Source organism: Ophidiomyces ophidiicola (genome assembly GCF_022830035.1).
Source record: "Ophidiomyces ophidiicola strain CBS 122913 chromosome Unknown scaffold_1, whole genome shotgun sequence".
NCBI classification, from domain to species: Eukaryota; Fungi; Ascomycota; class Eurotiomycetes; order Onygenales; family Onygenaceae; genus Ophidiomyces; species Ophidiomyces ophidiicola.
The window spans coordinates 1,754,106-1,778,204 of NW_026054641.1; the positions used below are offsets into that span (position 1 = coordinate 1,754,106).

At 49.7% G+C, this 24,099-nt stretch overlaps 10 protein-coding genes across 10 annotated transcripts; 4 read left to right on the forward strand and 6 right to left on the reverse strand.

The window, feature by feature from the left end:
• Window positions 1-367: 367 nt before the first annotated feature.
• LOZ57_000596 (uncharacterized protein) lies at window positions 368-2,592 on the reverse strand (the record flags this gene model as incomplete). Its single annotated transcript, XM_049249695.1, has 3 exons — window positions 368-1,461; window positions 1,514-1,784; window positions 1,837-2,592. 3 exons carry the CDS (start codon window positions 2,590-2,592, stop codon window positions 368-370), a joined length of 2,121 nt encoding a protein of 706 aa, XP_049111889.1.
• Window positions 2,593-3,275: 683 nt separating this feature from the next.
• On the forward strand, window positions 3,276-3,926 carry LOZ57_000597 (uncharacterized protein; the record flags this gene model as incomplete). Its single annotated transcript, XM_049249696.1, has 1 exon — window positions 3,276-3,926. One exon carries the CDS (start codon window positions 3,276-3,278, stop codon window positions 3,924-3,926), a length of 651 nt encoding a protein of 216 aa, XP_049111890.1.
• A 413-nt stretch (window positions 3,927-4,339) lies between these two features.
• On the reverse strand, window positions 4,340-6,831 carry BRE1 (E3 ubiquitin-protein ligase bre1; the record flags this gene model as incomplete). The annotated part of the gene is made up of 6 exons (XM_049249697.1): window positions 4,340-4,513; window positions 4,562-5,635; window positions 5,691-6,238; window positions 6,292-6,340; window positions 6,394-6,537; window positions 6,640-6,831. 6 exons carry the CDS (start codon window positions 6,829-6,831, stop codon window positions 4,340-4,342), a joined length of 2,181 nt encoding a protein of 726 aa, XP_049111891.1.
• A 398-nt stretch (window positions 6,832-7,229) lies between these two features.
• Window positions 7,230-8,998, forward strand: LOZ57_000599 (uncharacterized protein; the record flags this gene model as incomplete). Its single annotated transcript, XM_049249698.1, has 2 exons — window positions 7,230-7,257; window positions 7,323-8,998. 2 exons carry the CDS (start codon window positions 7,230-7,232, stop codon window positions 8,996-8,998), a joined length of 1,704 nt encoding a protein of 567 aa, XP_049111892.1.
• Window positions 8,999-9,164: 166 nt separating this feature from the next.
• Window positions 9,165-10,058, reverse strand: LOZ57_000600 (uncharacterized protein; the record flags this gene model as incomplete). The annotated part of the gene is made up of 1 exon (XM_049249699.1): window positions 9,165-10,058. One exon carries the CDS (start codon window positions 10,056-10,058, stop codon window positions 9,165-9,167), a length of 894 nt encoding a protein of 297 aa, XP_049111893.1.
• Window positions 10,059-11,858: 1,800 nt separating this feature from the next.
• On the forward strand, window positions 11,859-13,429 carry MMM1 (ERMES complex subunit mmm1; the record flags this gene model as incomplete). The annotated part of the gene is made up of 3 exons (XM_049249700.1): window positions 11,859-11,874; window positions 11,928-11,955; window positions 12,010-13,429. The coding sequence occupies 3 exons, from the start codon at window positions 11,859-11,861 to the stop codon at window positions 13,427-13,429; spliced, it is 1,464 nt and encodes a 487-aa protein (XP_049111894.1).
• Window positions 13,430-13,755: 326 nt separating this feature from the next.
• Window positions 13,756-14,408, reverse strand: ADI1_1 (1,2-dihydroxy-3-keto-5-methylthiopentene dioxygenase; the record flags this gene model as incomplete). Its single annotated transcript, XM_049249701.1, has 3 exons — window positions 13,756-13,878; window positions 13,949-14,317; window positions 14,379-14,408. The coding sequence occupies 3 exons, from the start codon at window positions 14,406-14,408 to the stop codon at window positions 13,756-13,758; spliced, it is 522 nt and encodes a 173-aa protein (XP_049111895.1).
• An 822-nt stretch (window positions 14,409-15,230) lies between these two features.
• On the reverse strand, window positions 15,231-17,038 carry LOZ57_000603 (uncharacterized protein; the record flags this gene model as incomplete). Its single annotated transcript, XM_049249702.1, has 3 exons — window positions 15,231-16,141; window positions 16,215-16,892; window positions 16,951-17,038. The coding sequence occupies 3 exons, from the start codon at window positions 17,036-17,038 to the stop codon at window positions 15,231-15,233; spliced, it is 1,677 nt and encodes a 558-aa protein (XP_049111896.1).
• A 263-nt stretch (window positions 17,039-17,301) lies between these two features.
• On the forward strand, window positions 17,302-19,404 carry MTO1 (Mitochondrial Translation Optimization; the record flags this gene model as incomplete). Its single annotated transcript, XM_049249703.1, has 2 exons — window positions 17,302-17,405; window positions 17,463-19,404. The coding sequence occupies 2 exons, from the start codon at window positions 17,302-17,304 to the stop codon at window positions 19,402-19,404; spliced, it is 2,046 nt and encodes a 681-aa protein (XP_049111897.1).
• Window positions 19,405-22,101: 2,697 nt separating this feature from the next.
• LOZ57_000605 (uncharacterized protein) lies at window positions 22,102-23,297 on the reverse strand (the record flags this gene model as incomplete). The annotated part of the gene is made up of 3 exons (XM_049249704.1): window positions 22,102-22,204; window positions 22,609-22,873; window positions 22,952-23,297. 3 exons carry the CDS (start codon window positions 23,295-23,297, stop codon window positions 22,102-22,104), a joined length of 714 nt encoding a protein of 237 aa, XP_049111898.1.
• Between the last annotated feature and the right edge of the window lie 802 nt (window positions 23,298-24,099).

The window sequence follows — 24,099 nt, forward strand, 5'->3', positions numbered from 1 at the left end:
GCAAAATATTATCCGGTCCTAGAACCTTGTCGATATTGTTTTAATATCAAGGTGACTTTCAAGACCTAACTGATGCTGAAGGGCTATGATCGTATTACTTCCCTAGAGATAGCTAGAGGTGCCTGATATCGATGATATAAATCAAGAAACTAAATTATCGAGGAGTTCTATAAATGCCCTTATACCAAGAGAGTAATATACATAATGTCTACACATACTGTACATGCACGCTGGGATAGATTGAAAGGATTTCTTAGCTTTTATATACGGAGTATTCCGTGAGTCCGTACAGCTCGTACACTTTAAATAGTACCGGACAACAGAATGGCTGACTGCTCTTTTGACATGGCTGCCAATTCCGTCCGGTTTATTCATCCCACTGGACCCTTTTTAACGCGTTCTCAAATAATTCTCTGCATGGAACTCGGCTACCTAGTCTCGCGCATAGTAGGAATGCGCCACTTAGTTTTCTATGCAATGAATACGTCTCTTCCGGTGGCGGTGATAGCCTTTCGTTTAACATTAGCGGGATGAGGTGCCTCACACGGTCCGTTATCGTCTGATTACTGAAATCATAGATATAAGGAGAGCTTTGTCTAAATGGTTCCGCAATGGTGAGTATGGACTCGAGGTGTGCGTTAGTCATAGCTTGAGATTCAAAGCCAGTTAGATAACCAAGTTTGGTAGAAAGCTCTTGTAATAATTTCCTGTCGTTGCGAGATGCCGCGACAAGAGTACGGATATAGGTTTTGATGAACGAACTAGGATATTCACGCGAGGCGCCAAAGTCCAGGAGTTCAAGACGGTTGGTCTTAGCGTTGTAAAGGAAATTAGTCCAGTTTGGATCCGTTTGCATGTACCTGAATTCGCAAATCTCACGAAGGCAAAGGCGAAGAATTTGAGTACCAATCCAGTCACGCTGAGCTTGGGTGAAGTTTTGAATTTTTGTCACTGCTACCCCATCCAGACGTTCCATGGTTAGAACCTGTCTTCCAGATGCAAATGGAATTATCTCGGGCACGGTGAAGGTAGATGTTTCGTCTTGCAGAAGGTCTTTGAATTTTCGACCACAGTCGGCCTCGCGGATATAGTCGCACTCCCAAGCAAGTTCAGTGCGTGCATTGGCTATGGTCTTATCAAGATACAAGCCTTTAGGAAGTAGCCGAGAGGCTGTCAAAAGGATCGAAAGATTATTCAGGTCTGAATCAATGGAGTTAGCGACTCCTGGATACTGCACTTTGACCGCCACTCGCTGGCCGGTCTCCCGCAAGATAGCAGCGTGTACTTGGCCGATAGATGCGGCAGCGATTGGAACTTCGTCAAATGTGTCAAATAGATCCCTCCATTTCGGCCCCAGATTATCGCTAAGGACTTTATCACGTTGGAAAGCAGGCATGTAATCTGCCCTATCCTGAACACGCTGAAGAACTTCCTGGATTGTCGAGGGAAGCATTTTTGAATCTGCGGTACGAGTTAACATCGATATTAACATAAAAATAGGAGGAGAAAGTACCTTGAAAACTCATCATTTGCCCAAGCTTGAGAGCAGCACCTCTCATCTTGGATAGCTTTGCCACTAGTCGTTCAACATTGGCGGGACTCAATAACAATGAGCCTGAGTTTGTATCATTACTGCGGGCGACCCGACGTATGCTCTCACCCATTACCCCAATAGCCATTGATGTTGCAAGACCACCATATTCCCAAAGCCGCCCTAAGCGAGAAGAAGGCACCCGAGACTCTGCCATTCGATACTCCCTTTTTTGTGTTTTTTCCGTTTCCGCCTAGGTTTGTAATTAGTCCATTCAAAGTTCGTTACAAAGGTATATCTCTTACATTTAAAATTGTCTCAGTCTGTTCCAATACTTCTGGTGGGGAAAATTTCTCTGATACTGGTGCAGCAAGGGTGGTAGGAGTGGAGATACCTGCTGCCTCAATTGGAACAGCAACCCCCTGTGCGCGTACGGATGTATTCTCAAGCATATCAATGGGGTTATGGGGCTTAGAAGGAAAGCCTGCGAGTGACATTTTGTGGCTGCGAAAAAGCTGCTTCATCATGTGGTCTGGAAGGTCATCTTGACCATCAACCCCATTGCATTGTGTAGACCCCGAGGTTGGGCCAGTTTGACAATCTTCCGAGATCTGAGTCGTCTCCTGTATTCTTTGTGTTATTTCCGGTAGTTCCACTTGTCCCGACGACACTATGTTGTTTGTGTGCTGTTGTTCGAAGGCCCCAGTCGCTGCTGAAGTGGTATTCGCAGGTGCAGCGCTATTCACAGATTTGGCACCAGAGGTGTCATCCCGTGATTCTCGTATGGAAGGGCTTTGCTTCTCATCTTCTGTTGAATTTGTTGTGTTCGCAACATTCTCTCTCAGTTCCACGGTCGGCGTGCCGTCTAGTCTTTGCGCTAGGTCCGCCGCAGCTTTGATCGCACGGCTGATTTGGTGAGCCTGAGATTTTGCACCTTTCGTTAATGATGACGTGCGCGAGTGTATATCGAGGTATTTTCCTTGCAGGGAGATGTGTTTTGTAGCAACGTTGCGCGTGACATTAACGACCGTAATGATGTCGAGAAGGCGGCGCCCCGACATTGCGGAAGACGGGTAACTTTTAGAAATTACCGCGAAGTCCACATCATTAGTCTAAATATGCCCAGCACGCTTTATGTTACTCCGCGTCCCCTCACAAGCTGGAGAAAGATGATGTTTTCTGCCAACAGCTAATAAATTGGCTGATACGCAGTACGGAGAAGTTAGGTAGCTAAAAAAAAGCGGACTCATTAACCTGCTTAGTAATGGTCTTATCAGTAACTAGTTTAGTATCAGATTAGATAACCAATCCTATCAGTATCTGGCATCCATCGTCAAAGAAAAGAACCCGCTGCTCATGAGCAAGATGACCATTCGACATCAACATTCCTATCCACCAAGAATGGATTATTCGCGAGAACAGCTTGAAAAAAAGATAAGTCACCTAGAAGGCCAACTAGAAGAGGCCAAAACCCTGCTTCATAGAAATAGCATTAGTCAACCCTTGACTCCCATTAATGGTTAATATTCCAACCCACCCCATGTACTTATCCTATTACTAAAGTAAAATAGCCTTCTTTCGTTCGCCGGAGATATCTCATGCTCTTTTACTACTCTCTGATTCTGCCCTTCCGCTTGGTTCATTCGCTTACTCCAGCGGCTTAGAATCATACATTTTACACAATCGTCCCCTTCCTTCGGATACTACCCCATTAACTTCCTTCCTCAGGTTTCTAAGCCTCTCAATGGCCTCAATTGCAAGCTCAACGCTACCCTATGTTATTCAAGGTCATAGAGAGCCGAGTCGGTTGGGTGATCTGGATAATGATATTGATGCCTCTACCCCTTGCTCTGTCAGTCGCAGGGCAAGCGTGGCTCAGGGTATGGCGTTGTTAACTGTCTGGGAACGGTCATTGAGGGCCTCATATAGCGCAAAATCTGGTTTCAATAACAGGGATAAAAAGGAGACGGCCGAGAATATTCATAATACTAGTTCACAATCAGCTGTTGCGGCCCTTCAATCGTTCTCCGAGTCAGTAAAACATGATTCAGGCGAGGACGAAAGCACCACCCTATTAGATGGCACTGTGAATGGCCATTTTGGGCCACTTTGGGGAACGGTCTGCCTCGCCATGGGGGTCAATCTACAGCAAACATCATATGTGTTTATTTTGAATCACGCCAAAGCGGTACTGAGCGCTGCTGTGAGATCGTCAGTTATGGGTCCCTACCAAGCCCAAGAAATACTGGCTAGCGAAGTTCTACAAGATCTGATTTGGCAGTTGATCGAAAAGGAATGGTATACGAAACCAGAAGATGCCGGTCAGATCGCACCAGTGATTGATTTGTGGATGGGGCGACATGAACTTCTCTACAGCAGAATATTCAATTCATGAATAAAGCAGGGAGGGAGTGACTGCAAAAGGATACAGGACCGCTAAAAGTCAGCGAATAGCCCAAATTCTTATAATAGAATAAGGCACATATTGCTATCACACCAAAATACGTCAAACAACCCAGTCAACACAAACCTTTAGCCCAAAGCGAAACCGCCTGACCCAATAGAGGAACGCCATTTCAGCTTCTTGGCTGTGCAAAACCACTGGTATCAAGAAAACCAACCCATGCTAAAACCGACAAGAAGCCGCCCACCATCTCCGGCGCCACCCATTTCGAGATCTTGACCGTGACAAAAGAGTCAAGTGCCCGTCCAACACTCTAAAATGCAAAAAAGCGCCACGAAAACCAGGGATAAGACCGTACATATTGTACAAAACAGGATCATGAATTATAACAAAAATGAAAATCATTAAAGGGTGATATGCATATAGTCGTTGTTGCCGAAAGACTTATTGCAGTTTGGGCATTTTCTGGACCGTGAAGTAAGTCTTTCTTCAACACATTCTTTGCAGAACACATGCCCACAAGTTTTAATTGCAGTGTCCTTCCAGGTCCTGCGACATACAGTACAAAGTGCGAGAGTCTAAGTTCTGTTAGAGGATGCCTCATATAATTACCTAGAAACACTTACCCTGAGCATTTCATACTCCGAAGATGAGTTTCCTACTCCTTTAGCTTTCCAAGATTCCAGGCTTTTTTTAGTGTCAGCGAGCGTCGCCTTGAGGCCTTCTGCTGCGCTTTCGGCCTTTCGACAATTACTATTTGCAAAGGCGAGGGTGGCATCTCTGTTTGCAACAAGAGCTTTCAGCTCTGCAACTTGCAACCTTAAACCTTGAATGGCAAGGTTTGCCTCTGTAACTTGCTGCTGCGAAGCTCGATTCTGGGTTAGAACGCCGTTCAGCGCATCCTTCGTCTCAGAAAGCTGTTTTTCAACATTGGATACCAAATTTCGAGTGGTGCTTTCGGATTCTTTAAGTTGAGATATGATGTCGGAACTCTTCATGTTTTGAACGCGTAAAGTTCGAAGCTCCTGGTCACGCGCTTCTTTACTTTTCATAGCTGCGAAGTATTTTTGATCGGCTTTAGATTTTTCTGCTACCAGCCGTTGAGCCTTCTCTTCCAGAGCAATAAAGTCGGCTATTTTTTGAGAAGCAATTTTTGATGTGCGCTTGAAGGCAGCCTGCATGGATGAAAGCTCTGCATTCAATAAATCATATTGCTTATCCAAAACTTCATATTTCGTCTTCAATTCTGACAAGGATAGATCGGAAGTAGTCGAGCTTGTGCTTTCGATTTCACTTGCTTTGAGTTTTGAACGTTCCACTTCTGATTCAAGGGAGACAATACGAGCTTCTTTGGCCTCCAGTAATTCTTTCATCTGCGTTACGGAGTGTCTCTCTTGTTCTTGGGACGCTTTTCTCATTTGTTGGTCAGCTAGAAGTTCGTCGCGGGCATTCCTAATACGAGTCAAGTCTGATTCCACTTTTGAAAGATATGCTTCTTTTTCATTGATAGAAAGCTGGGCCTCGTTTTCAATTTGAACCTGATACGCCGTCCTTTCCGCTTGAAGTTTCTTTGCCTCCTCACGTAGCTGTACGTTCGTCGCTTCAAGATGGTTTATTCGTTTGATAACGTCCTCGTGCTGAGATTTTAGTTGTTTAAAGAGATCGGTTTGGGCATAATCCTCATCGGAAAGTTTTGAGAGCTAAGCTGTTAGACATTATACACCAGATAACAGGGAATTGATGACGATAGCTTACTTTCACGTTGAACTCTGTGATCTGGGACAACAGTTTGGTATTTTCCGTCTCTAGTTTCTCTAGTTGATCCCTTTGAATTTCAGACACTGCAAGTGTCTTATTGTAGGACATTTCAAGTTCAGATAGCTTTTCCGATGAATCACCTGTGCCATTGGTAGTGGAGCTCTCCTCTCGTGCTGCCGACGAATTCTCTACTACAGGCTTTTGCGCGCCAAGAATATATTGCTTTTCCAAGCGAGCAACAGTCAAACTTTTTGCTCTATCGATTTTTTTTTCAGCTACCATATATCGTAGAGAGGCGGCCTCCAGGCGTTCTTCGAGTTGTAGTTTTTCAGCCAATGCCTTTTCAAGTTCCATGATTGTAACCTTGTGCTCTGCCAGCGCTTTAGTAAGTTGAGATTTCAGCTCAACAATGTCTTGAGGTATTTTTGATCCACCATTGGATGATAGTCGTGAAACGGTAGATTTGATCGATTCGGCACGTTCTTTTAGATGCTTTTCAAAATCCTCATGTCCAATGAATAACAGAGCGCTCTGCGGTGTATATTCTTTCAGGACAAATTAGTAAGGCATTGCGCGGTATAATATGGATTGAACCTACCTTCCAATTTATCAGAAGGGCCCGCTAAGATTATAATCTCATCGATCAACTAAAGAAAAACATTAGATCCCGATCCAACTTAAGACGAATGGAGACACATACCTGTTTCAGCCAGGTATCAATAATTCGAAGATGATCATCGTGGTAAGCCGCTGATTTAGTCAATTCCTTCAGACGAGTCTCAAGAGTAGCCTTCTCCCGTTTATATTCTTGCATCTGGCGCCAAATGGCATCTTTTTGGAAGCGCTATACACAGCGAGGTAAACGTCAGCATTTCAATCTTCGCGTCATAATACAAGCGAAAGAGGTTGAATTCGAGTGATAGCTAAAATAAGTATGGTAACCCACCTCCAAATCATCCTTCCATGGCATGTCAGAGTCAGGATGAGGTTTCCCTCCGCCATTAACAGACGTAGCTTGTTTCTTCAGTGGTGGAGTGAAATCATTTGGATCATGTGAGGCGGGTCGTTTCCGGTCTTCCATTTTGACAACGAGACCAGGTTTGGTTAAGGGGACCGGGGAAGCCTCGATGACCGTCATTAGGGGAATGGCGGTGCATATACTGCGAGGCAATCGCCTGGTACGGAAAAACAATATCAAACCCTAACACCAGAGAAGATCTAATCCGACTAATGAAACGTACGCTGGGAGAGAAAAGGAGAAATCGGCACTCAGGTGGGAAGAGGTTCAGGAAGGCGAGAGTGAAGTTCAAAGGGAGGATTTTCCATTCCGTCCTGGGCCTAGCGCGCCTTGGATGAGGCACGTGAGGATTAACTAGTTAGCTAAATACTGACTAAGCCTTGGCGACGCGATCAAGATTCCCCTCAACTCAAGGTATGTATCGAAGGAATCTTCGGAGAAAAGCATCGCGACTCAGCTGACCTTGGACTCTCCTCCTGCATCAACTAGCTGCCAGATGCAGCCACAGCCCCGAAGCCATGTCCTCCTTTTCGAGCTCCGTTATCAGTGAGTAACATCTGCATTACCCCGTCCTGCCGCTCAACGCGGTCCGTGCTCACGGCCTTGGATAGACAAATCCGGGAAGAAATTCGCCCCTAAGGCTCCTGTACGCCGTGCGAATGCCCCTACCCTCACATCCGCTCCCTCTTCCAGGGCTGCAACCTCTACACCAGCTCCACAAATACTTCAACCCCTCCCATCACCACGATTGTCACCACTACCTACTCCCCCCGAAGTTCCGCAGTCGCCACCTGCCAATTCTCCGGCTTCCATACAATCTTCTTGCCCTGACTCCCCCGCGACGTTTCAATTCCGCTCTTTGCGCGATATTGCCTCCGGTCCCGTTCGAATTCTCCCTCCCGAACGCCGTTCCTCGAATCCGATTACCGCCCCGACCGATACTCCCTTCCCTGATCTCGCCGAACCTTTGAAACCGACCTTTTCAGGCTCGGAAATTCCCACCGCGATAACTTTACCCACTCCCAGAGCTCGGAGTTCCGAATCTACAAAATCTCCTTCGCCCCCACGGAGTCCTATAGTCAGCCTAACTCCCCCGTCAACAGACCTAAATACAGATGTGCGGCCGTCAAAACGAATCAGGATTTCGGAGCCTGAAGCTGATACACAGCAATTATCACTGTCTAATGACCAAAGTGTCACATTAAGGGACGGCGTCAGCCAGGCTGCCGAGAAGCCGGCTCGGCAAAGTGGCGTCAATATCATCAACAATCCTGTCTCTAAACCAAAAAAAACAAGAAGTAAACGAAAGGTCGCGGAGGACTCAGAGATTGCTGATGGGACGGATGCTCCGTTACGGTCAAAAGTATCTCGTGGTGGGAGGAAACGCGAGGAAACACCGGAAGATGCGGAATCTGTTGAAATAGTATCGGCGGTTGTTACAATGGCGGATCTATGTAAGGATCTCCGCACAGGAAGACGTTCAAGGCGGGAGATGGAATTGAGAAACATGGAAACGGCAGAGCTTGCAAGAAAGCAGGAAGCGAAGGAAAATAAGAGGAAAGCCTGCAGTCAAGACGCATCAAATGAAGCTGTGAAGCAATCAGACCAAAGTGACAGACCCCAAAATCGCGAAACATCTCCGACCAGTGGTCCTCAAATGCGCATCGTCAATGGGGAGATTGTTTTGGACACATCCACGTTGCAGATTGACCGTCACGCAGATGCCGCACGCAACGCCGAAGACATGGAAGAGGTGGTTGAAAATACATTGACGCGGCGGATTAATCAAGCGACGTTTGGAAAGCGGACTAAATACGAGCCTTGGGATGAAGAGTTGACGGATCTTTTCTATAAGGGCTTACGAATGTTTGGGACAGATTTCATGATGATTAGCAAGATGTTCCCGAGTCGTACGCGCAGGCATATTAAACTCAAGTTCTGCAATGAAGAGAGAAAGGATCCAGAAAGAATCAAGATGACGTTACTTGGTCCTCGCGAACCAGTCAATTTAGAAGCGTACTCGGAATGGACAAACACAGTCTACGATGACCCTAAAATTCTGGAGCGGGAGCTTGAAGAAGAGAAGACGAGAATTGAACAGGAACATGCGAAGGAGAAAGAAGCACGCGAACAGCAACTTCGAAACCCTGGCGATGGAGGCGTCTTACCCAGCATAGAAAATGGAGCAGATACAAAACGAAACCGAGGCCAAAAGAAGAAGGCGACGAAGTCAGCCAAGTTAGGCGGTGGCACAGAAGAAATATTGGGTACTATTGACGATATCTAAGCCAGCTGTCTACGGAGAAGATCTAAGTAGCCCGATTAGAATATATGTACTTCTGCGAATACACTTGCAGTTTTACAGATATGCAGTTCTTTCCTCATAAGGAGTAGATCTAGATGTATGCGTACTTCACTCATGTTACATATATAAAGCACCCAGTGCCTGCGCATCAACGACGCCTTGTGCCCCCGAATCCGGTGCTTTCTCTCGTCGTGCCTGACAGGCCCGCACTGCTGCTACTCGAGCTTGGAGTAAACGTGTTGAATCTTCGTTCAGAAGATCCTCGATTCCCTCGATTTCCAAGCCCATAGCCAGCTAGGCCCCCGGCAAGTGCCCCGGACCAAAAGCCCGGCTGCCAGGTTTCTGTCTTGGTATACCTCCCAGTCTGATAATCATACGGCGGTGGAGGGCCGGGAGGACCCCATCCACCGCCTCCACCTCCGCCTCCGCCGAACCAGCTGCTTGTGCCACGCCTATTTCCGTTGGACAGGCGATTGCAGTAGCTTAGCAGCGCAATAAAACTTCCCATAACGATGAATATCGTTCCTAGACCTTTAAAGAGATCCCACAAAAACTCACCCCAACTTCGATCATCAAGGATTCCTCCTGTATTCAGATAGCCGAACTTCCTTTCGCCTTCTTCTGTCAGTAGCATGCGATATTCCACTCCGCAGCTTCCTTTCAGTATCCACGGGTCATTGGCATCTCTGTACCCTTCACAGACGACCTCTGTGCTCCCCAGCTTAAACTCCGGTGGCAATTCGGCAGTGCATGTCCATTGAACATCATTTTCATCGTAGTCAAAGCCCTGGTTTGTGCAGCGCATCACGTCGGGCGTGTAGAGTGAGCATATTCGTTTGGAGGGGCCGACACATGTCAGCTGCGGAATAGCGGACACACGACGGTGGCTAGTTTTGCGGTTTGAATAAAGGGTAAGAGTCTGAATGTTCGAGAGCAGCACGGCATTGCGGGAGGGCGATTTATTTGAATTGTAAGCCGCCACGGGGTGGGAGAGGAGAGGGAGGAGGAGCAAGGCAACGCTGGAGGCGAGGTGCATACTCATGAATGCTCTCTTAGGTGCAGCCCGCAAAGGACTTGGATCAGGGCCAAATGCGGCGGCAGTTGCTCTGTAGATTTAACTATGTTTGTGATCGAGGTTCGGAGCAGCAACTTCAGCCTTGAGCTTGCTTGCTTGCTTGGCCGCGGCTCGTGGTGACCAAAGAGGGAGCTTAAATACGCCGCCGCCCAACTAGCCACGTAGTTATAAGAAACGAACACTGCTGCCTGTTGACGAGGCTTACATGCACTCAAGAAGCTAGGTTTTAGGACTAGATCGCTTATTTGTATACTATTGTGCGCTATTCTTTGAGCATTCCAGTACATATTCAACATTCACATAACTAGCCTGGTTACACTCAGATATGCAAGTAAGCCTACATCATCAACGAGCCAATGCAATAGCAGAGAGTCGTCATATACTAGGTCTTTGGTTTTGTGTATGCGCACCAGCAATCCGGGCACCTCCGCGAAAAGTTCGCCCCCCAAGAACTAATCATGTTCGACCAGGCCTCCACGGAAATCCATTTCGCCCGTTTTCTCCTCCAGTATGTACCTTTGGTGGGCCGATACTTGAAACAATCAAGGCACAGACACCAGTCACGACTTGGTTTCCCATATTCATTGAGTGGCCCAATGCGCTGCAGAAGGTCGTGTGTCATCCCACAGTATTTCGGCACGTTCGGGCAAGGAGCCATTATTGTGACAGCCGACGATAAGTAGAGAAGGCGTCTGCACGTTAAAGCAAAGGGTATTCGGTCCTCCCCATCGCTGACCCGGTAGATTTCGATAAGGAGCTCATTCGGCAGAGCAAGCAGCGGAGAGCAACTTTGCGTGGAAATATAGGAAAGCTAAGCAACACTCAGAGAACAGGCCTGCCGGGGCTTGGATATGTGGCTCAGGGCTTACACCTTCAGGGATGGTGAAAATCTTCCAGGCGTGGCATGCTTCCATGCTGGAAGGGGACACTTGAACTCCAGCAGTTGCATTCAGCGGAGCAGGCGTTTCAATAATGACTACGCCTAGATCTTCAGGCAATAGAGGCTTTCTCTGTGGAATACGGAGTACTCCGTATGTTTTCACCTAGTGATGTAGTTATCCGACATGGGCTAGCTCCGCAACCTTGAAGCTCGAGCCAACCAGCTTCCAGGCAGCAGAAGGCCATTCCTTGACCAGCTTTCAAGTAAAATGGCTGGCCAGATTGGTTATCCCACAGCTATGCAAGACCTGCAAGGGTAACTGTTTAGGTTGGTGGATTTCGCCCGATTATTCCGAAAATACTGGTTGATAAGTGGCTGCTGGCCACACTTTTAATCCATTCTCGACCAGGTAACCGGTTGAAGGTCCTTGTTTTTTCATAGCAGGCTCCTCTGGCAGGTAATTATTAAAGGCAATGATATTGTTTCCTAGAGCGCCTGTGGTAGCTAGTAGTTTGCTTCTGCTAGACTGATTATGGGCTTCAAAATTGCGGATGTCGGGTTGCGGGTGACGATTCGCTGACGGGCAGAGTGCGTGAAGGCTTGTAACAGGCACTTCGGCTTAGCAAATGGTCCAGATCAAGCGGTATTCTCCCGCACTCCGTGGTATGGCTCTTAGAGTTAGGAGGGATAATGCTTAGCTGGTCAAAACAAAGGAGGAAGAAGTACATAAGTACGTAGTTAGTTACCTAGCTAGTCAGTTAACTAACCTCCAATGAAGCGATGTAGTTAAGGTTTGGAAGGCCAACCTCACGCTTCCACCAGCCATTTTATTGAAGGCCTCCTTGCCATGGAATTCGTCATTTCCGCCCCTCTTCTATATGGCCGCAATGGCTGATGCTCGTAGTCTGTTGATACTCCCCTTAAGGCTCATGCTTCTTCTTGCTGACCACTTCTAGACGAGACTGCTTTGCACACGCCATCATCGTGAGCTCCCACTACCACTCTGGACTCCGTGTTGCCATGCTAACAAGTGCCCAGCCTCTCCTTCACACAAGGCCTACTGGTCGGCCAGCTCTCCGTTGTTCTCTTAATCGGCGCGTTTATCAAGTTCTTTATCTTCGGCGAGGCTCCGCCATCCTCTTTCCGCGGACAAGCTCGTCGAGCGAGCCCCTACAAGCGGTCCTACTCGATGAGCGGCGGGAGAGACTTCAATCCTCGAACATTAAAGGAGAAGCCATCATCCAACATCCTGCGGCCTATTCCATCCTCTTCCACAAACACCCGGTCGATCCTCCGGAAGACATATTACAGCGCCACTCCCACGAATTTCACTTCAAAACATGGCCGTCACAGACCCCACCATTCGACACATCAACCCGAGTCTTTGGATTGGTTTAACGTGCTGATAGCGCAGACCATCGCACAATACCGAGAAACTGCGTATATCCTGAAGGACTCCCCAACATCGTCTATACTCGATTCTCTTACTACTGTACTAAACAACCCAGATAAGAAACCTTCTTTCATCGATAAAATTACAGTGACGGATATCTCTCTAGGGGAAGAATTTCCAATATTTAGCAACTGTAGGGTTATTTCTATCGATGATCCAAATACTGATGGAGGCCGGCTCCAGGCTCTCATGGATGTCGATCTCAGCGACGATAACCTCTCTCTAGCCATTGAAACCAGCTTCGTGCTGAATTATCCCAAGCCTTATTCAGCAATATTACCCGTCGCTCTCTCAGTATCCGTCGTTCGATTCTCAGGAACACTATGTATCTCCTTTGTCCCGGGAACGACAGAGACCCCTGCCGATACCTCCGCCCCCTCGGCCAGTCGCCGGCCAGATAGTCAACCCCATAGTTTATCTCGTGAAAATATTAACAGTCCTTTTCGCCAGGGCCTCTTAAATCCCATCGAGCAGGGCCAATCTGCCAGCCCAGGTACCACGGGAATCCCGAAAACCAGCCTTGCTTTCTCCTTTCTTCCAGATTATAGACTGGAACTTTCAGTTAGCTCGCTCATTGGCTCTCGTAGCCGTCTCCAGGACGTGCCCAAAGTTGCTCAACTGGTGGAAGCACGGGTACAGGCTTGGTTCGAGGAGAGGGTCGTTGAGCCAAGGGTTCAAGTAGTCGCGCTCCCAAATATTTGGCCCAGAATGGGCAGAACAGGGGTTAGAGGCCAAGAGGAGCAGCAAGAGGTTTCCTCCGGTGACAGCAGTGGAATACCTGTGACCAACCTCAGCATGCTTGGGACCAGGGATACCGTATCCGAATCGCGTCAAGGAACAAGAGACGCTAGTGATGGCCTTAGGTACCGACGGAATGTATTGCCAAATAATGGAGAAACGCCAAATGAGATGTATCGCCAGGACCAGACTGGTCAAGAACAATCGCAAATAGAAGATCCATTTCAGATACCAGGGTCTTTACCTGACGCAGTTCCTGTGACATAGATGTTATATACACCAAGATTCAATTACTCCTCGATTACGTACTGTTGTTTGCCGTCAGCCTGGAGAATCTGGAAATGGTTATATACGCCTTTCCCCTATTCACCAAGATATCATAGATTCAGAAAAATGTCATGAGCTTAGCTCAGCACTTAAATACATGTACATTACATATATCATTTCATAACTGAATAGTAGTTGGATACTAAACAGCGGGCCTGTCATTCCTATTCTTGGCCCAGTGGTCTCACAATTACTTCTCCAATGAGAGTATATTTATTGGAAATTCCTTTGTTCTGTTACGCCCTGCACAAACACGCTCGAAATCCCTACGCAGCAAGGGGCAGAGATTCAACGTATTTCTTGCGATACTCATTATCGTCGACCTGAGGGCTCCGGTTCAAGGGTGTCCACTTTGGTTCATCCTGGAACAATCGCAGGGCTTTAATATACTATTATTATAGCCAGCTTGTTAGCAGTCCGACGCCTTACTGATGGGAAAGGCCGAATGGAGTTACTTACATTGCTTTCTTTAGTCGTGAAGCGATGATAGATGCCGGCTGGCAAGATGAGTAGATCGTCCTTTTCCACCAAGATTCGCACCCACTCATCACCCCGGCTTCGCACATCAAAGTAGCCCTCGCCATCAAGAATATATCTAATCTCTTCGTCTTCATGCAGATGTTCGTTGAAGAACATCTTGACTTTCTCCTCAAAAACATCACCCATTTTTTCTGGGGAAACAGTGATCTCGTCTCTGTTTTTATAGCCCCGCGACCCCGCTATGGCGTTCACTTCGGGTAGATCGCATTTGTAGTACAGAACACCAATATTCTCGAGATAAGACGGATCGACTGCGCGGCCGGAGTCGTGGGCGGCGCGTTGGTCGCCCTAGAGGGCAAGTTAGCGGACGGGAGCGGGGTAAAGAAGTAGTAGAGGGATGGATAGCTACCTGCTTGTTGTCATACCAGTAGGCCCTCATTTTGTCTTCCTGCAGGCTTGGAACAGAATACGAAGGTGAAGTGCGCCGGCAAACGAGCGATCAATGTTAAGGTGAATTTGACTTGTTTGTTGACGTCAAGAAAGTTGCTGGAATTCTGCTAATGGAAAACGAACTACGAATACAGCCTATGGAGTATTCCCATCCAGACCGGTCATGTTATGTACAACAGCTTCCAATCAAGCAAACAGGCCGCCGGTGCCTACAAGCTTGCGTGATAAGAGCACTCTACATCACATCTACAGAGCGAAATGGACCCCCTTCGGTTTCCGTGCGGGGCAGGCGTCCTGTATGTATGTACACGCCTCATAGTATGTACCTAATTACCATTACCAGTGCCAGTGCCAGTGCCCACTCGGAGCTGAATAGTAGCCCATAGTCCCCCAACTGACTGGGAGTCAGATGGATGCGAGGAGCTAACAAGGGAATAAGGGTTGTATTGTATCATTGGATTTTCAGCTGGTACGTAACAGATTAGGCATCTAGGGCGAGGGTTTCCGGAATCATAATCCTGCCATTTTCGAAAACCTTCATTCGCATAGTAAATTACTTACCTGGAATGGCTCGGGCATCTTAAAACAATGAGACTCAAACGGTTGATATCAGTTTTAGGCAGCGCCCTATCGGCGCTTGACAGTTTTAACATATATTATGTTGCCACCAACTCATAAGAATAGTCTTTTAACGAAGAGGGTGTCGATCAAACGGATGGAAGGATATGTATGCAAAGGATGAAATCCGAACTCATGTATAGAGAACTTTTCCAAACTAACCTGTGAGGGGATGTTTGCTCGGATTATAGATCTAATCATCAAATGGCCAAAGACGCTCAAATATTACCGGATCCCAGCCAGGATAGCTTTTGTACTCATTGATGAGGTTTTCTTTGATCTCCCGAAGTGCTGACTTGGTGTCATTGTAATTCTCAGCTTCTATGAGGCCTTTTTCAGGCCAAAGATCCCCTAGACGTTGTTGGATCATCTTTATGATCGTGGCACCCACCTCAGCTTTCTTCACATCCTCTTCTATTGTCATAACCTGTTCTTCAGAGAACTCTATGGGAAAATGAGATATACCGGTATTTTTCCACTCATCCCGTAAATCCAGCAGAAGTGCGCAGAAATGCGCCTCGCCGACCTCGAAAATGCGTCTGGAGAGATGGAGGATATTTCCGCATGCTGACTGTTGGAACCTGATGGCTCGATGCTGTGCTGGATTCTTATCTCGAGCAAGGATGCGCCATGCGATCATAAGTACTTTATCAGTGAAATATTTTAATGCCGCTGTTCTCTCCTCGCCTTGGAGAAATTTCATATCAGCTGGGACCTCTGGTCGCTCAAGATTATCGCCAACATCGGGACCTTCATAGTCCAGAAAACTAGGGTCCAGACAGTGGTCTGTAAGAGGAGTGATTTGAACAGATTGCCAATCGATTATGCCTAAAATCTGCAGACTATGCGGGTCGATAAATATGTTTTCATGATGAAGATCGTTATGCCAAACATGGGATGTCAAAAGCGACGGATCAGATGGCAACAAGAGCTCCACAATTTGCGTGTACCAACGCAGAGCCTGGAGTTTTTTTGCTACTGTAGGTTCATATAGTGGTGGAGGACCATAAAGCATCGCCAGTTGTTTTGGTATATGACGTATATTTTTGACGGCTAGCATCTCACGATTGTAAATCGCTTTCCGGTAATCCAAAACGGACATCCCTACGCAGGATAAAAAAGCATGTTAGCAGAACTCTCGGGAAGGGCGTAAAAAATCGAAAGTAGGGCGGCGGACATGGACCCTTGTCACATTGAATGTCTCGTCGACCCTCATCACTCCAATCACGATTGCTACTGGGACCAACAGCAAAGCGAGAATTCCTCACAGAATCGTTCCCATCAAAGTATAATGAGTTCTTAGAGGATTTACTGATAGTTTCCGCGTAGTAAAGACTACCAATGGCCGGAAAATGTACATTTGTCCATCTCTTCATGAAACCGATGATCTGAACACACACTTTGACTTTTTGGTCGGGTTTTAAGTCACACCATACATCAGACAAGGGAACACCGGCCATCTTTTCCATGACGATGAATTCGGCTCCGACTGGATTTTTCTTTGGATCAATAGAAGCATTCCATGCATATATCTGTGGAGCGGGAGTCTGGAGCACATTCCGCGCAAAGTCCATCGTAGCAACTTCGCTTGCGGTAGTGTAGTAAGGAACGCCGACGTTGGGATATGGGATTTTAGCGACGACTTGCGTCTCATCATCCATGGTAAGGATAAGGGCTTTGCTGTACAGGCCGTCGGGACATTCTTCCACGTCAATGCATCTCATCGCACCAACTGACTTTGCCGCCGTGCGCAGAAGCTCCTGCATATTGACTCGTACACGGTGATTATGCGCTTGCTCTTTTTCACCGAGTACAAAACGCCCGCGAGCATATTCAAAAAGCCTGGTGCCAGGAGCTATGTAAGGCCGTGAGCAAGCTTGAGCATCGATCCTTTACTGGAATTGCAAACAAACAGGCAGCCTTAGTGGTAAAAGATCGCAAAAATGCGGGTTTGAATTTTATCTTAAGGGCACAAAGTGCCCGGGAAAGTGACACGCTCATGTTGGATCCGTCGCCGTGGCAGAGAAGAGGTCATCTCAAGTCAGGTTGAGTAGAGGTCCCATATGGATTCCCAGAGATCAAGGTTGCTCATAGGCCAGGTGTTGCACCTGACCTTCGTTAGGTTACTTCTAACTAATTACATAAGCTCGTTACGTAACTAATGGGGTTATATATCCCCCAAGTTTAAAAAAATTGAGAGCGATTTCCAATTGAGTGAGAATCATTTTCTGGGCAGCAAAAGCTCCTGAGATGCAGAGCTACCTATGGCTAGCATCAGGCTTCTAACGCCAAGTGTGAGGCCATGTTTTCCGTGCAGGAAGTCGGCGTGGGGCCGTAGGACCTTTGCCACCATCACAGATGGCCCGCGGTATATATGAATGAGAGCCTGGTTACACTTGCTTCTCCTTAACTAATTATCATACAGACCCTTTGATGTCGTGGTCATTGGGGGTGGACATGCTGGCTCGGAAGCGTGTGCTGCAGCCTCTCGGGCCGGTGCTCGAACGGCACTCGTCACGCCCTCCCGTTCTAATATCGGCGTTTGCTCATGCAACCCAAGTTTCGGCGGGATCGGAAAGGGAACGATGATTCGGGAGATCGACGCTTTAGACGGTGTTGCGGGAAGGGTTGTGGACAAGGCTGGGATTCAGTTTCGAATGCTGAATAGATCCAAGGGCCCGGCCGTCTGGGGCCCGCGGGCGCAAATTGATCGTGATTTATACAAAAGATTCATGCTCGATGAACTATCCAACTACCCTGGGTTAAGCATTGTGGAAGGAAAAGTGGCCGACATTATCGTCTCGAAGGATGGCCTAGACAGCTTTCCTGGCGCCAAGGGCAAGATTGTCGGAGTGAAGCTAGAATCAGGGGAGATCATACCTACCGGACGGGTGGTAATTACAACGGGAACGTTTCTTGGAGGTGAAATTCACATTGGCCTCAAAGTCTTCCCGTCTGGTCGAATGGGAGAAGCGGCGACCTTTGGGCTGAGCAAGTCGCTGCGGGACGCGGGCTTTCAGCTTGGACGCTTGAAGACCGGAACACCACCTCGGCTGGACGGAAAGACCATCGATTTTTCTGCTCTCGAGGTTCAACCTGGTGATTCTCCTCCAAGCCCTTTCTCTTATCTCAATGACACGGTGGCTGTGGGCGACGAAGGCCAGCTATCCTGCTGGTCGACTTATACGAACGAGAACGCCCATGAGATTGTGCGACAGAATTTGCATAATTCGGTACATATCCGCGAGACGGTTAAGGGTCCCCGATACTGTCCCTCCTTGGAGTCCAAGATAATACGGTTCCAAGATAAATCGAGACATATGATCTGGCTTGAGCCTGAAGGGTTTGCCCCCAACGACGTGATATATCCCAATGGTATCTCTATGACGATTCCAGCCGATGCGCAGTACGAAATGCTTCGGACGATACAAGGCCTAGAGAACGTCAAGATGCTTCAGCCGGGCTACGGGGTGGAGTACGACTACGTTGACCCTCGATCCCTGCGACCTACTCTCGAGACAAAACTTATAGGCGGCCTCTACCTTGCTGGCCAGATTAATGGTACAACGGGCTACGAAGAAGCAGCAGGGCAGGGCATTCTAGCTGGGATCAATGCCGGTCTAGCCTCTCAATCCAAGCCTCCCATGACCCTTTCCCGTTCTGACGGCTTCATTGGCATCATGGTAGACGACCTGATAACGAAAGGCGTCACAGAACCATACCGCATGTTTACAACTCGCAGTGAATATCGCATCTCTACCCGATCTGACAATGCCGATCTGCGGCTCACCGAAAAGGGACGTGCAGCAGGAGTGATTTCCGATACACGTTGGGAACATTTCAGTGATACTAAAAACGAGTTGACTGAGTTACAGACGCTGCTCGAAAACACCAAATACCCTTCGTCGATGTGGTCTAGGAAGGGCTTTCAGGTTCATATGGATTCGAGTCTACGCTCCGCATTTGATCTTCTGTGTCTGAGCAACGCGGATATCAACAACATTATTCCCCATATCAATTCCCCAAGTGGCATAGCTTACACCCCTAACTCGTTCAGCCCCAAGATCAAGGCCCGTCTTACGATCGAAGGGATTTATGCTCCGCATGTCAAACGACAAGCGAACAGTGCGCGACTCTTCGCTCGTGACGAGGCTCTCCTTCTCCCGTCTGAGCTAGATTACTCTAAGGTCCACGGTTTGAGCAGTGAGGAACGCCATGCGCTAGAGAAAGTACGGCCTGAGAGCGTGGGCATGGCCCGGCGCATCGAAGGTGTTACCCCCACAGGCGCTCTTCGACTCCTCATGTATGTGCGCAAAAGTGGTGTTTGGGGAAGCAGGGAAGACGCCAAAGTGGAAGGCAGTGGGTGAGGGAGTCACTAGGCGTGCTTGACTCACCTCGTCACAGCGTCATTGATATGCTGTGGCTCATTAAGCCAATGTCACTGGCAGGTGGCTTTGTGATCTCAATCTGTGCTCTTTCGGTTTACTCCCGCCGATAAGAAGCACCAAAGGGATACAGCTGCCAAGAAGCTTATTGGCATCCTCTGCCGGCCGTGACAATCGTCTATTATACCCAGAAACGTTGTCTTGAAACAATACGGGCACAGACGCGATGGTTGCCTAACACTGGAGCCGGATGGCATCGAACTCCCATCTCCTACGGATCTGGATCTTCAACTCCTCTACTTCTGGGTTTGGTAGAATTCGTTGAATTGGAAGCATGTATATAACATACGGAGTACCGTGGTCTGAATAAGCAATAAGGGATGGATTCCGTGTGTCGTGCAGTTATGGGCTTTGCCTAACTGTCGATACGAAAGGAGTCTAAACGGAAGTATAAAATAGTTGGGTTACCGACCCCACAGGCTTTAACTATGAAATAGTTTAGTTGGCTAGTTTTCAGTTCTTCAAGGCGGGTCAGTTCTTATCCGGTCGCACGTGTTGAAGTTGCGCAGAACAACCAGCAGTGGTGATGATGGCCGTATACCAGCCCAAGCACCGATTGGCAGCGCCCAGACATGTGCAGCGTTGCTTCCCATGCGCCGCCCCGGAGGGGACTGTGGCATCGTGGGCCGTGAAGAATTTTCACCGCCATCTTCCCACCCCTGTATGCATGTAACCAAGCAGCTAGTTAGGCTAACTAGTTAGCCGTGAAGTGATCACAAGATTTAACCAGTCGACTAGCCAACTAGCCCCCCCCAGCCAAGGGGAGCCCTGTAACAGGTACGTGGAAGCTGCGCATCTACCCCCCGTTTCGAGCCAAGCGCGCTCCAGCGGCAGCCTTGACAGCAAATCCTCCTTTCCATTATTGCATCTCGTGGCTCGCGGGAGGAAGCCCGGGGGCTTCCAGGGCCACCCAAGGTCCTTTCGAGCAGCACCAGCGCTGCTTCTGGCACACGTATGTAGCAGCAGCCGGGGTTGGGCTGTCCCTGCGCCGTGCCTATTAGTTATTCGTCCAGCGGGCCCCCCCCCCCCCCCCCCCCCCCCCCCCCCCCCCCCCCCCCCCCCCCCGTCACTACTGGCGAGTGCCGTGCTGACGTGGACCGAATAATCATCGTGGGCGTCGGAATTAGCTCTGCTGGATCTCTTTGAGACCGCGATCGATAGTGAAAGGGTGGAGGGCTGTTTTATTTGCCTTGCTTGACGTCTGCCGTTGATGTGGCCGTGGCGACTTTCCTGCCACCCCCCGGTGTGTCGGCCAGAGACATGGGGGACGTACTCCGTAGCTTATTATTCTTCCTGCAGAAAGAAGCTGCTGTGCTATTCGTCCGCAGGTAAGACCGGGATTGTCGCTGCTATAGGTTCCATCACAAGACATCAGTAGTGGTGGTGTACATGGCGCCCAAGCGAGCGAAAATAAACGAAGCCGTCGAGTAGAATGGACAGGATAATCCTTCGGGCCCGCACTGGAGAGGCCTCATGACCGCCAGCAAAGAGATCCTATCTGCAGCCATAAAAATACTCAGGCGTCAGCATCGACGACGATTTATAGATCAATATGATGTTCTGTTAACTATATTATATAACCTTTTTGTCTACTCCGTATAGTTACAACTACCGCATAGTCTAAATCCCCTGCAGACCCAACGGCCAGAAGCAACGGCCGGACCCGAGTTTTGGGGAAAAACTTGTTGTGATTTAGCCCGCTAGGCCCGAGCGACATGAACGGGGGCCTCCATCCTTTATTATTTGAGTGTGAAAACGCCATCCGGGAACTGGAACGGCGGCCAGCTGGGGCTGAAGCATAAACAGAGGAAAAGAAAAAAAAAACAATCATCCGAAGCTGATACATACAACAAACCCCAGCTCGGTCATGGTCGCGGTGGTGGGGCCGGCCGTGAATGACAGGCAACCTTAACGAAAAAAAAAAAAGCGTATGATTTTAACTGCAGCGGCGGGGGAACGATCTACAGAGCTGCCCAAATTCAATTGCAGCAGAGTTTCTGGGAAATTGTCCGATCTCCAGGTAGGTTCGCAAGTAGTGCGAAACTTTGGGGGGACGCAGCTTGTGAGGCAGAATTTCAGTTTTATGGCGAGAAGGAATGTGGGCCTTCGCAACCCAATATCAGAAACGAAACGCTTGTTGCGCTCAGCCTCAAGGTTTCCGAGTGGGGAACAACAAAGGTAGTTAGGTTCATTCAGCCTTGCGTTTTGGAACTCTGTCGAGCCCGATTAGATTCACGAACGGACAATGCGTTTGGGTTGGATGCAGCGGGAGCAAAGCCTGAGGCTATCTCGGACGGTGCGTTGCACATCAACTAGCTAATTAGGCTACGGCAGCTTCTCCTGAATACAGTTCACGACGCCAAAAGGTACCAAGGCGTGTGTGTGTGGGTGGGTGTGTGCGTGGCATTTACCAGCGGACTCCTGCAACGCCATGCGGTCGCAAGCGCACATCCGTGCACACCGGCCACGGCGGGCGGGCGCAGGCGGTGAGGAAAGGGCTTAGGACAGATGGGCGGCAGGCGAGCTCCGGGGCGCCGATGATGAGGACATCACCCTGCGCCTTCGGTGCGAAAGCCCACGCACGCGCGCGCGGTGGCGTAATCGGGCGGGCGGAAAGCGTCATCGAGGCCGGCCGGACTCGCCGCGGTGGAGGATCTTGACCGTATCTTTGGACAGGACGTAGCCCAGGCCCGACCAGCAGGTGGTGAGCGCGACGAGGTACCTAATGAGAAGACGCGATGGGGGTTGGTTAGCGCGCAATAATCGCGGTCGGTGCGACGGAGTGGAGAGCTGGGTTTGGTAGGGCAGGGTTGGAGGCTAATAACAAAATAAAAGAAAATAAGAATAAAACAAAATATAATAAGAATAAAAATAAAAAACATACAACAGCCGGGATTCGCTGGTGGTCACCCACCCAACTACTAGCCGGCCGGCAAGTGGCTTAAGTACGGCTGAGCGGACGGGAAGCCCTGTATTCCACTTCCTGTGGTCGTATGTGCTGGACCGTCGGCGCAGCGGAGAGTTATGCCGGGCAGCCCGCCGGCCAACGCACAATCGAACACGTCTGACGGGGAGGAGGAGAAGCAGAAGGGCAAGACAAAAAAGAAACAACGGGGCCACACGTACTGCAGGCCCACCATGGCCTCATGCACACTCCAGGCGGCCAGGATCGGCTCGGGCACGACGGGCATGGCCAGGGCCGATCCGACAAGCAGCAGCTGCAGCGCGGTGTTGATCTTGGAGATCTGCGTGGGCTTGACCTCGGCGGAGGGCAGCGAGAAGTCCCAGTAGCGCGCCATGGTCTTGGGCGGCGGCAGCGAGATCCAGCGGTAGTACACGGCGGCCAGCGCGAGGCCGACGTCGCGCGCGAGGATGCAGCCGGCGAGCCAGACTAGAATGAGTCGAGTAGAAGAGTTAGCACAGGTGGGTGCAGATGGGGAAGAGGACTGCAAGAATGAATGGGGCGTACGCGGGATGGCCGACTCCAGCGCCAGGCACACGACGCCGACGGTCATCAGGGCCTTGTCGGCCATGGGATCGAGGATGGTGCCGACGACGGTCTGCAGGCCAAAGCGGCGCGCGATGTAGCCGTCCACCAGGTCGGTGACGCCCGCGTACACGAACAGCGCCAGCGCCAGCCCGTGGTGCGCGTGCAGGATGCTGTAGCCCACCAGCGGCGCCGCCACCAGCCGCGACACCGTCAGCAGGTTGGGCAGCGTGTAGATGTTCTCGTGCCGCCCGGTGGCCACCGCACTCGTCTTCTTCTTCTTCGCCGGTTCGTGCAGCCGTCGCGCGCTCCCCAGCGCAGCAGCCATCGGTGACGGCGACGACGGCGACCTGGCATCCCCACGTCAGCGCCCGCCCATTTCCACTCCTCCAGCCAGCCATCTACCACACTCACCTGCAGCTCCCGCCGCCGCCACGCACCAGCATCATCATCCCCTCCGGCCTTCGTCCAAGACGCACCACGCGCCCGTCGCCCGCGCCCCCGCACAGCGGCAGCGACCGTCGCTGGCCGCAGAGGCCCTGCAGCCGCGGCGGCGATGACAAGGACGCGCGCGCCGTCCGCAGCTGCCAGACGGCCGGAGGCACGCATCGGGCGCCCGCCATGCTGGTGTGGCGGGAAGGAGGCGGCACTCGGTGCTTGCAACAGGGCGCGCACTCGATCGTCTTGCTGTTCGCGCGCGCCTGGGTTCTCTGGGCCCTTTAGCGGCGCCCTTTGTTTTCTTTGGTGTCTTTGTCTTTGTCCAGGTAGCGGTGGTGAGAGATGGATTGGGGGTATCAGGAGAGAAGAAGTCCGTAGAAAGAAAAAACTACGTAAAAAACAAAACAGCCAGAAAGCCCAAAGTCAGCAACCCCGCGGTACTCCGCACAGACAATGCAACTGGCAGGGTCTAAAGCTAGACAGGAAGGTAACTCTCCATCTCGCAGCGCGATTCGCGAGCCCACACGCGCAGTGGGAAATAAAAAACCTTTTTTCGGCGGCGAGTCACGAGCGCGGTTGCTGCGCCGCGCTAAGCACAGGCGCTAGCCGCGCGGCTGGTTTACTAGGTAACGAGGTAGGCACGGTCAGCGGCGTTGCGATATACGAGCCGAAGAAGTAGTATTATGCATTCT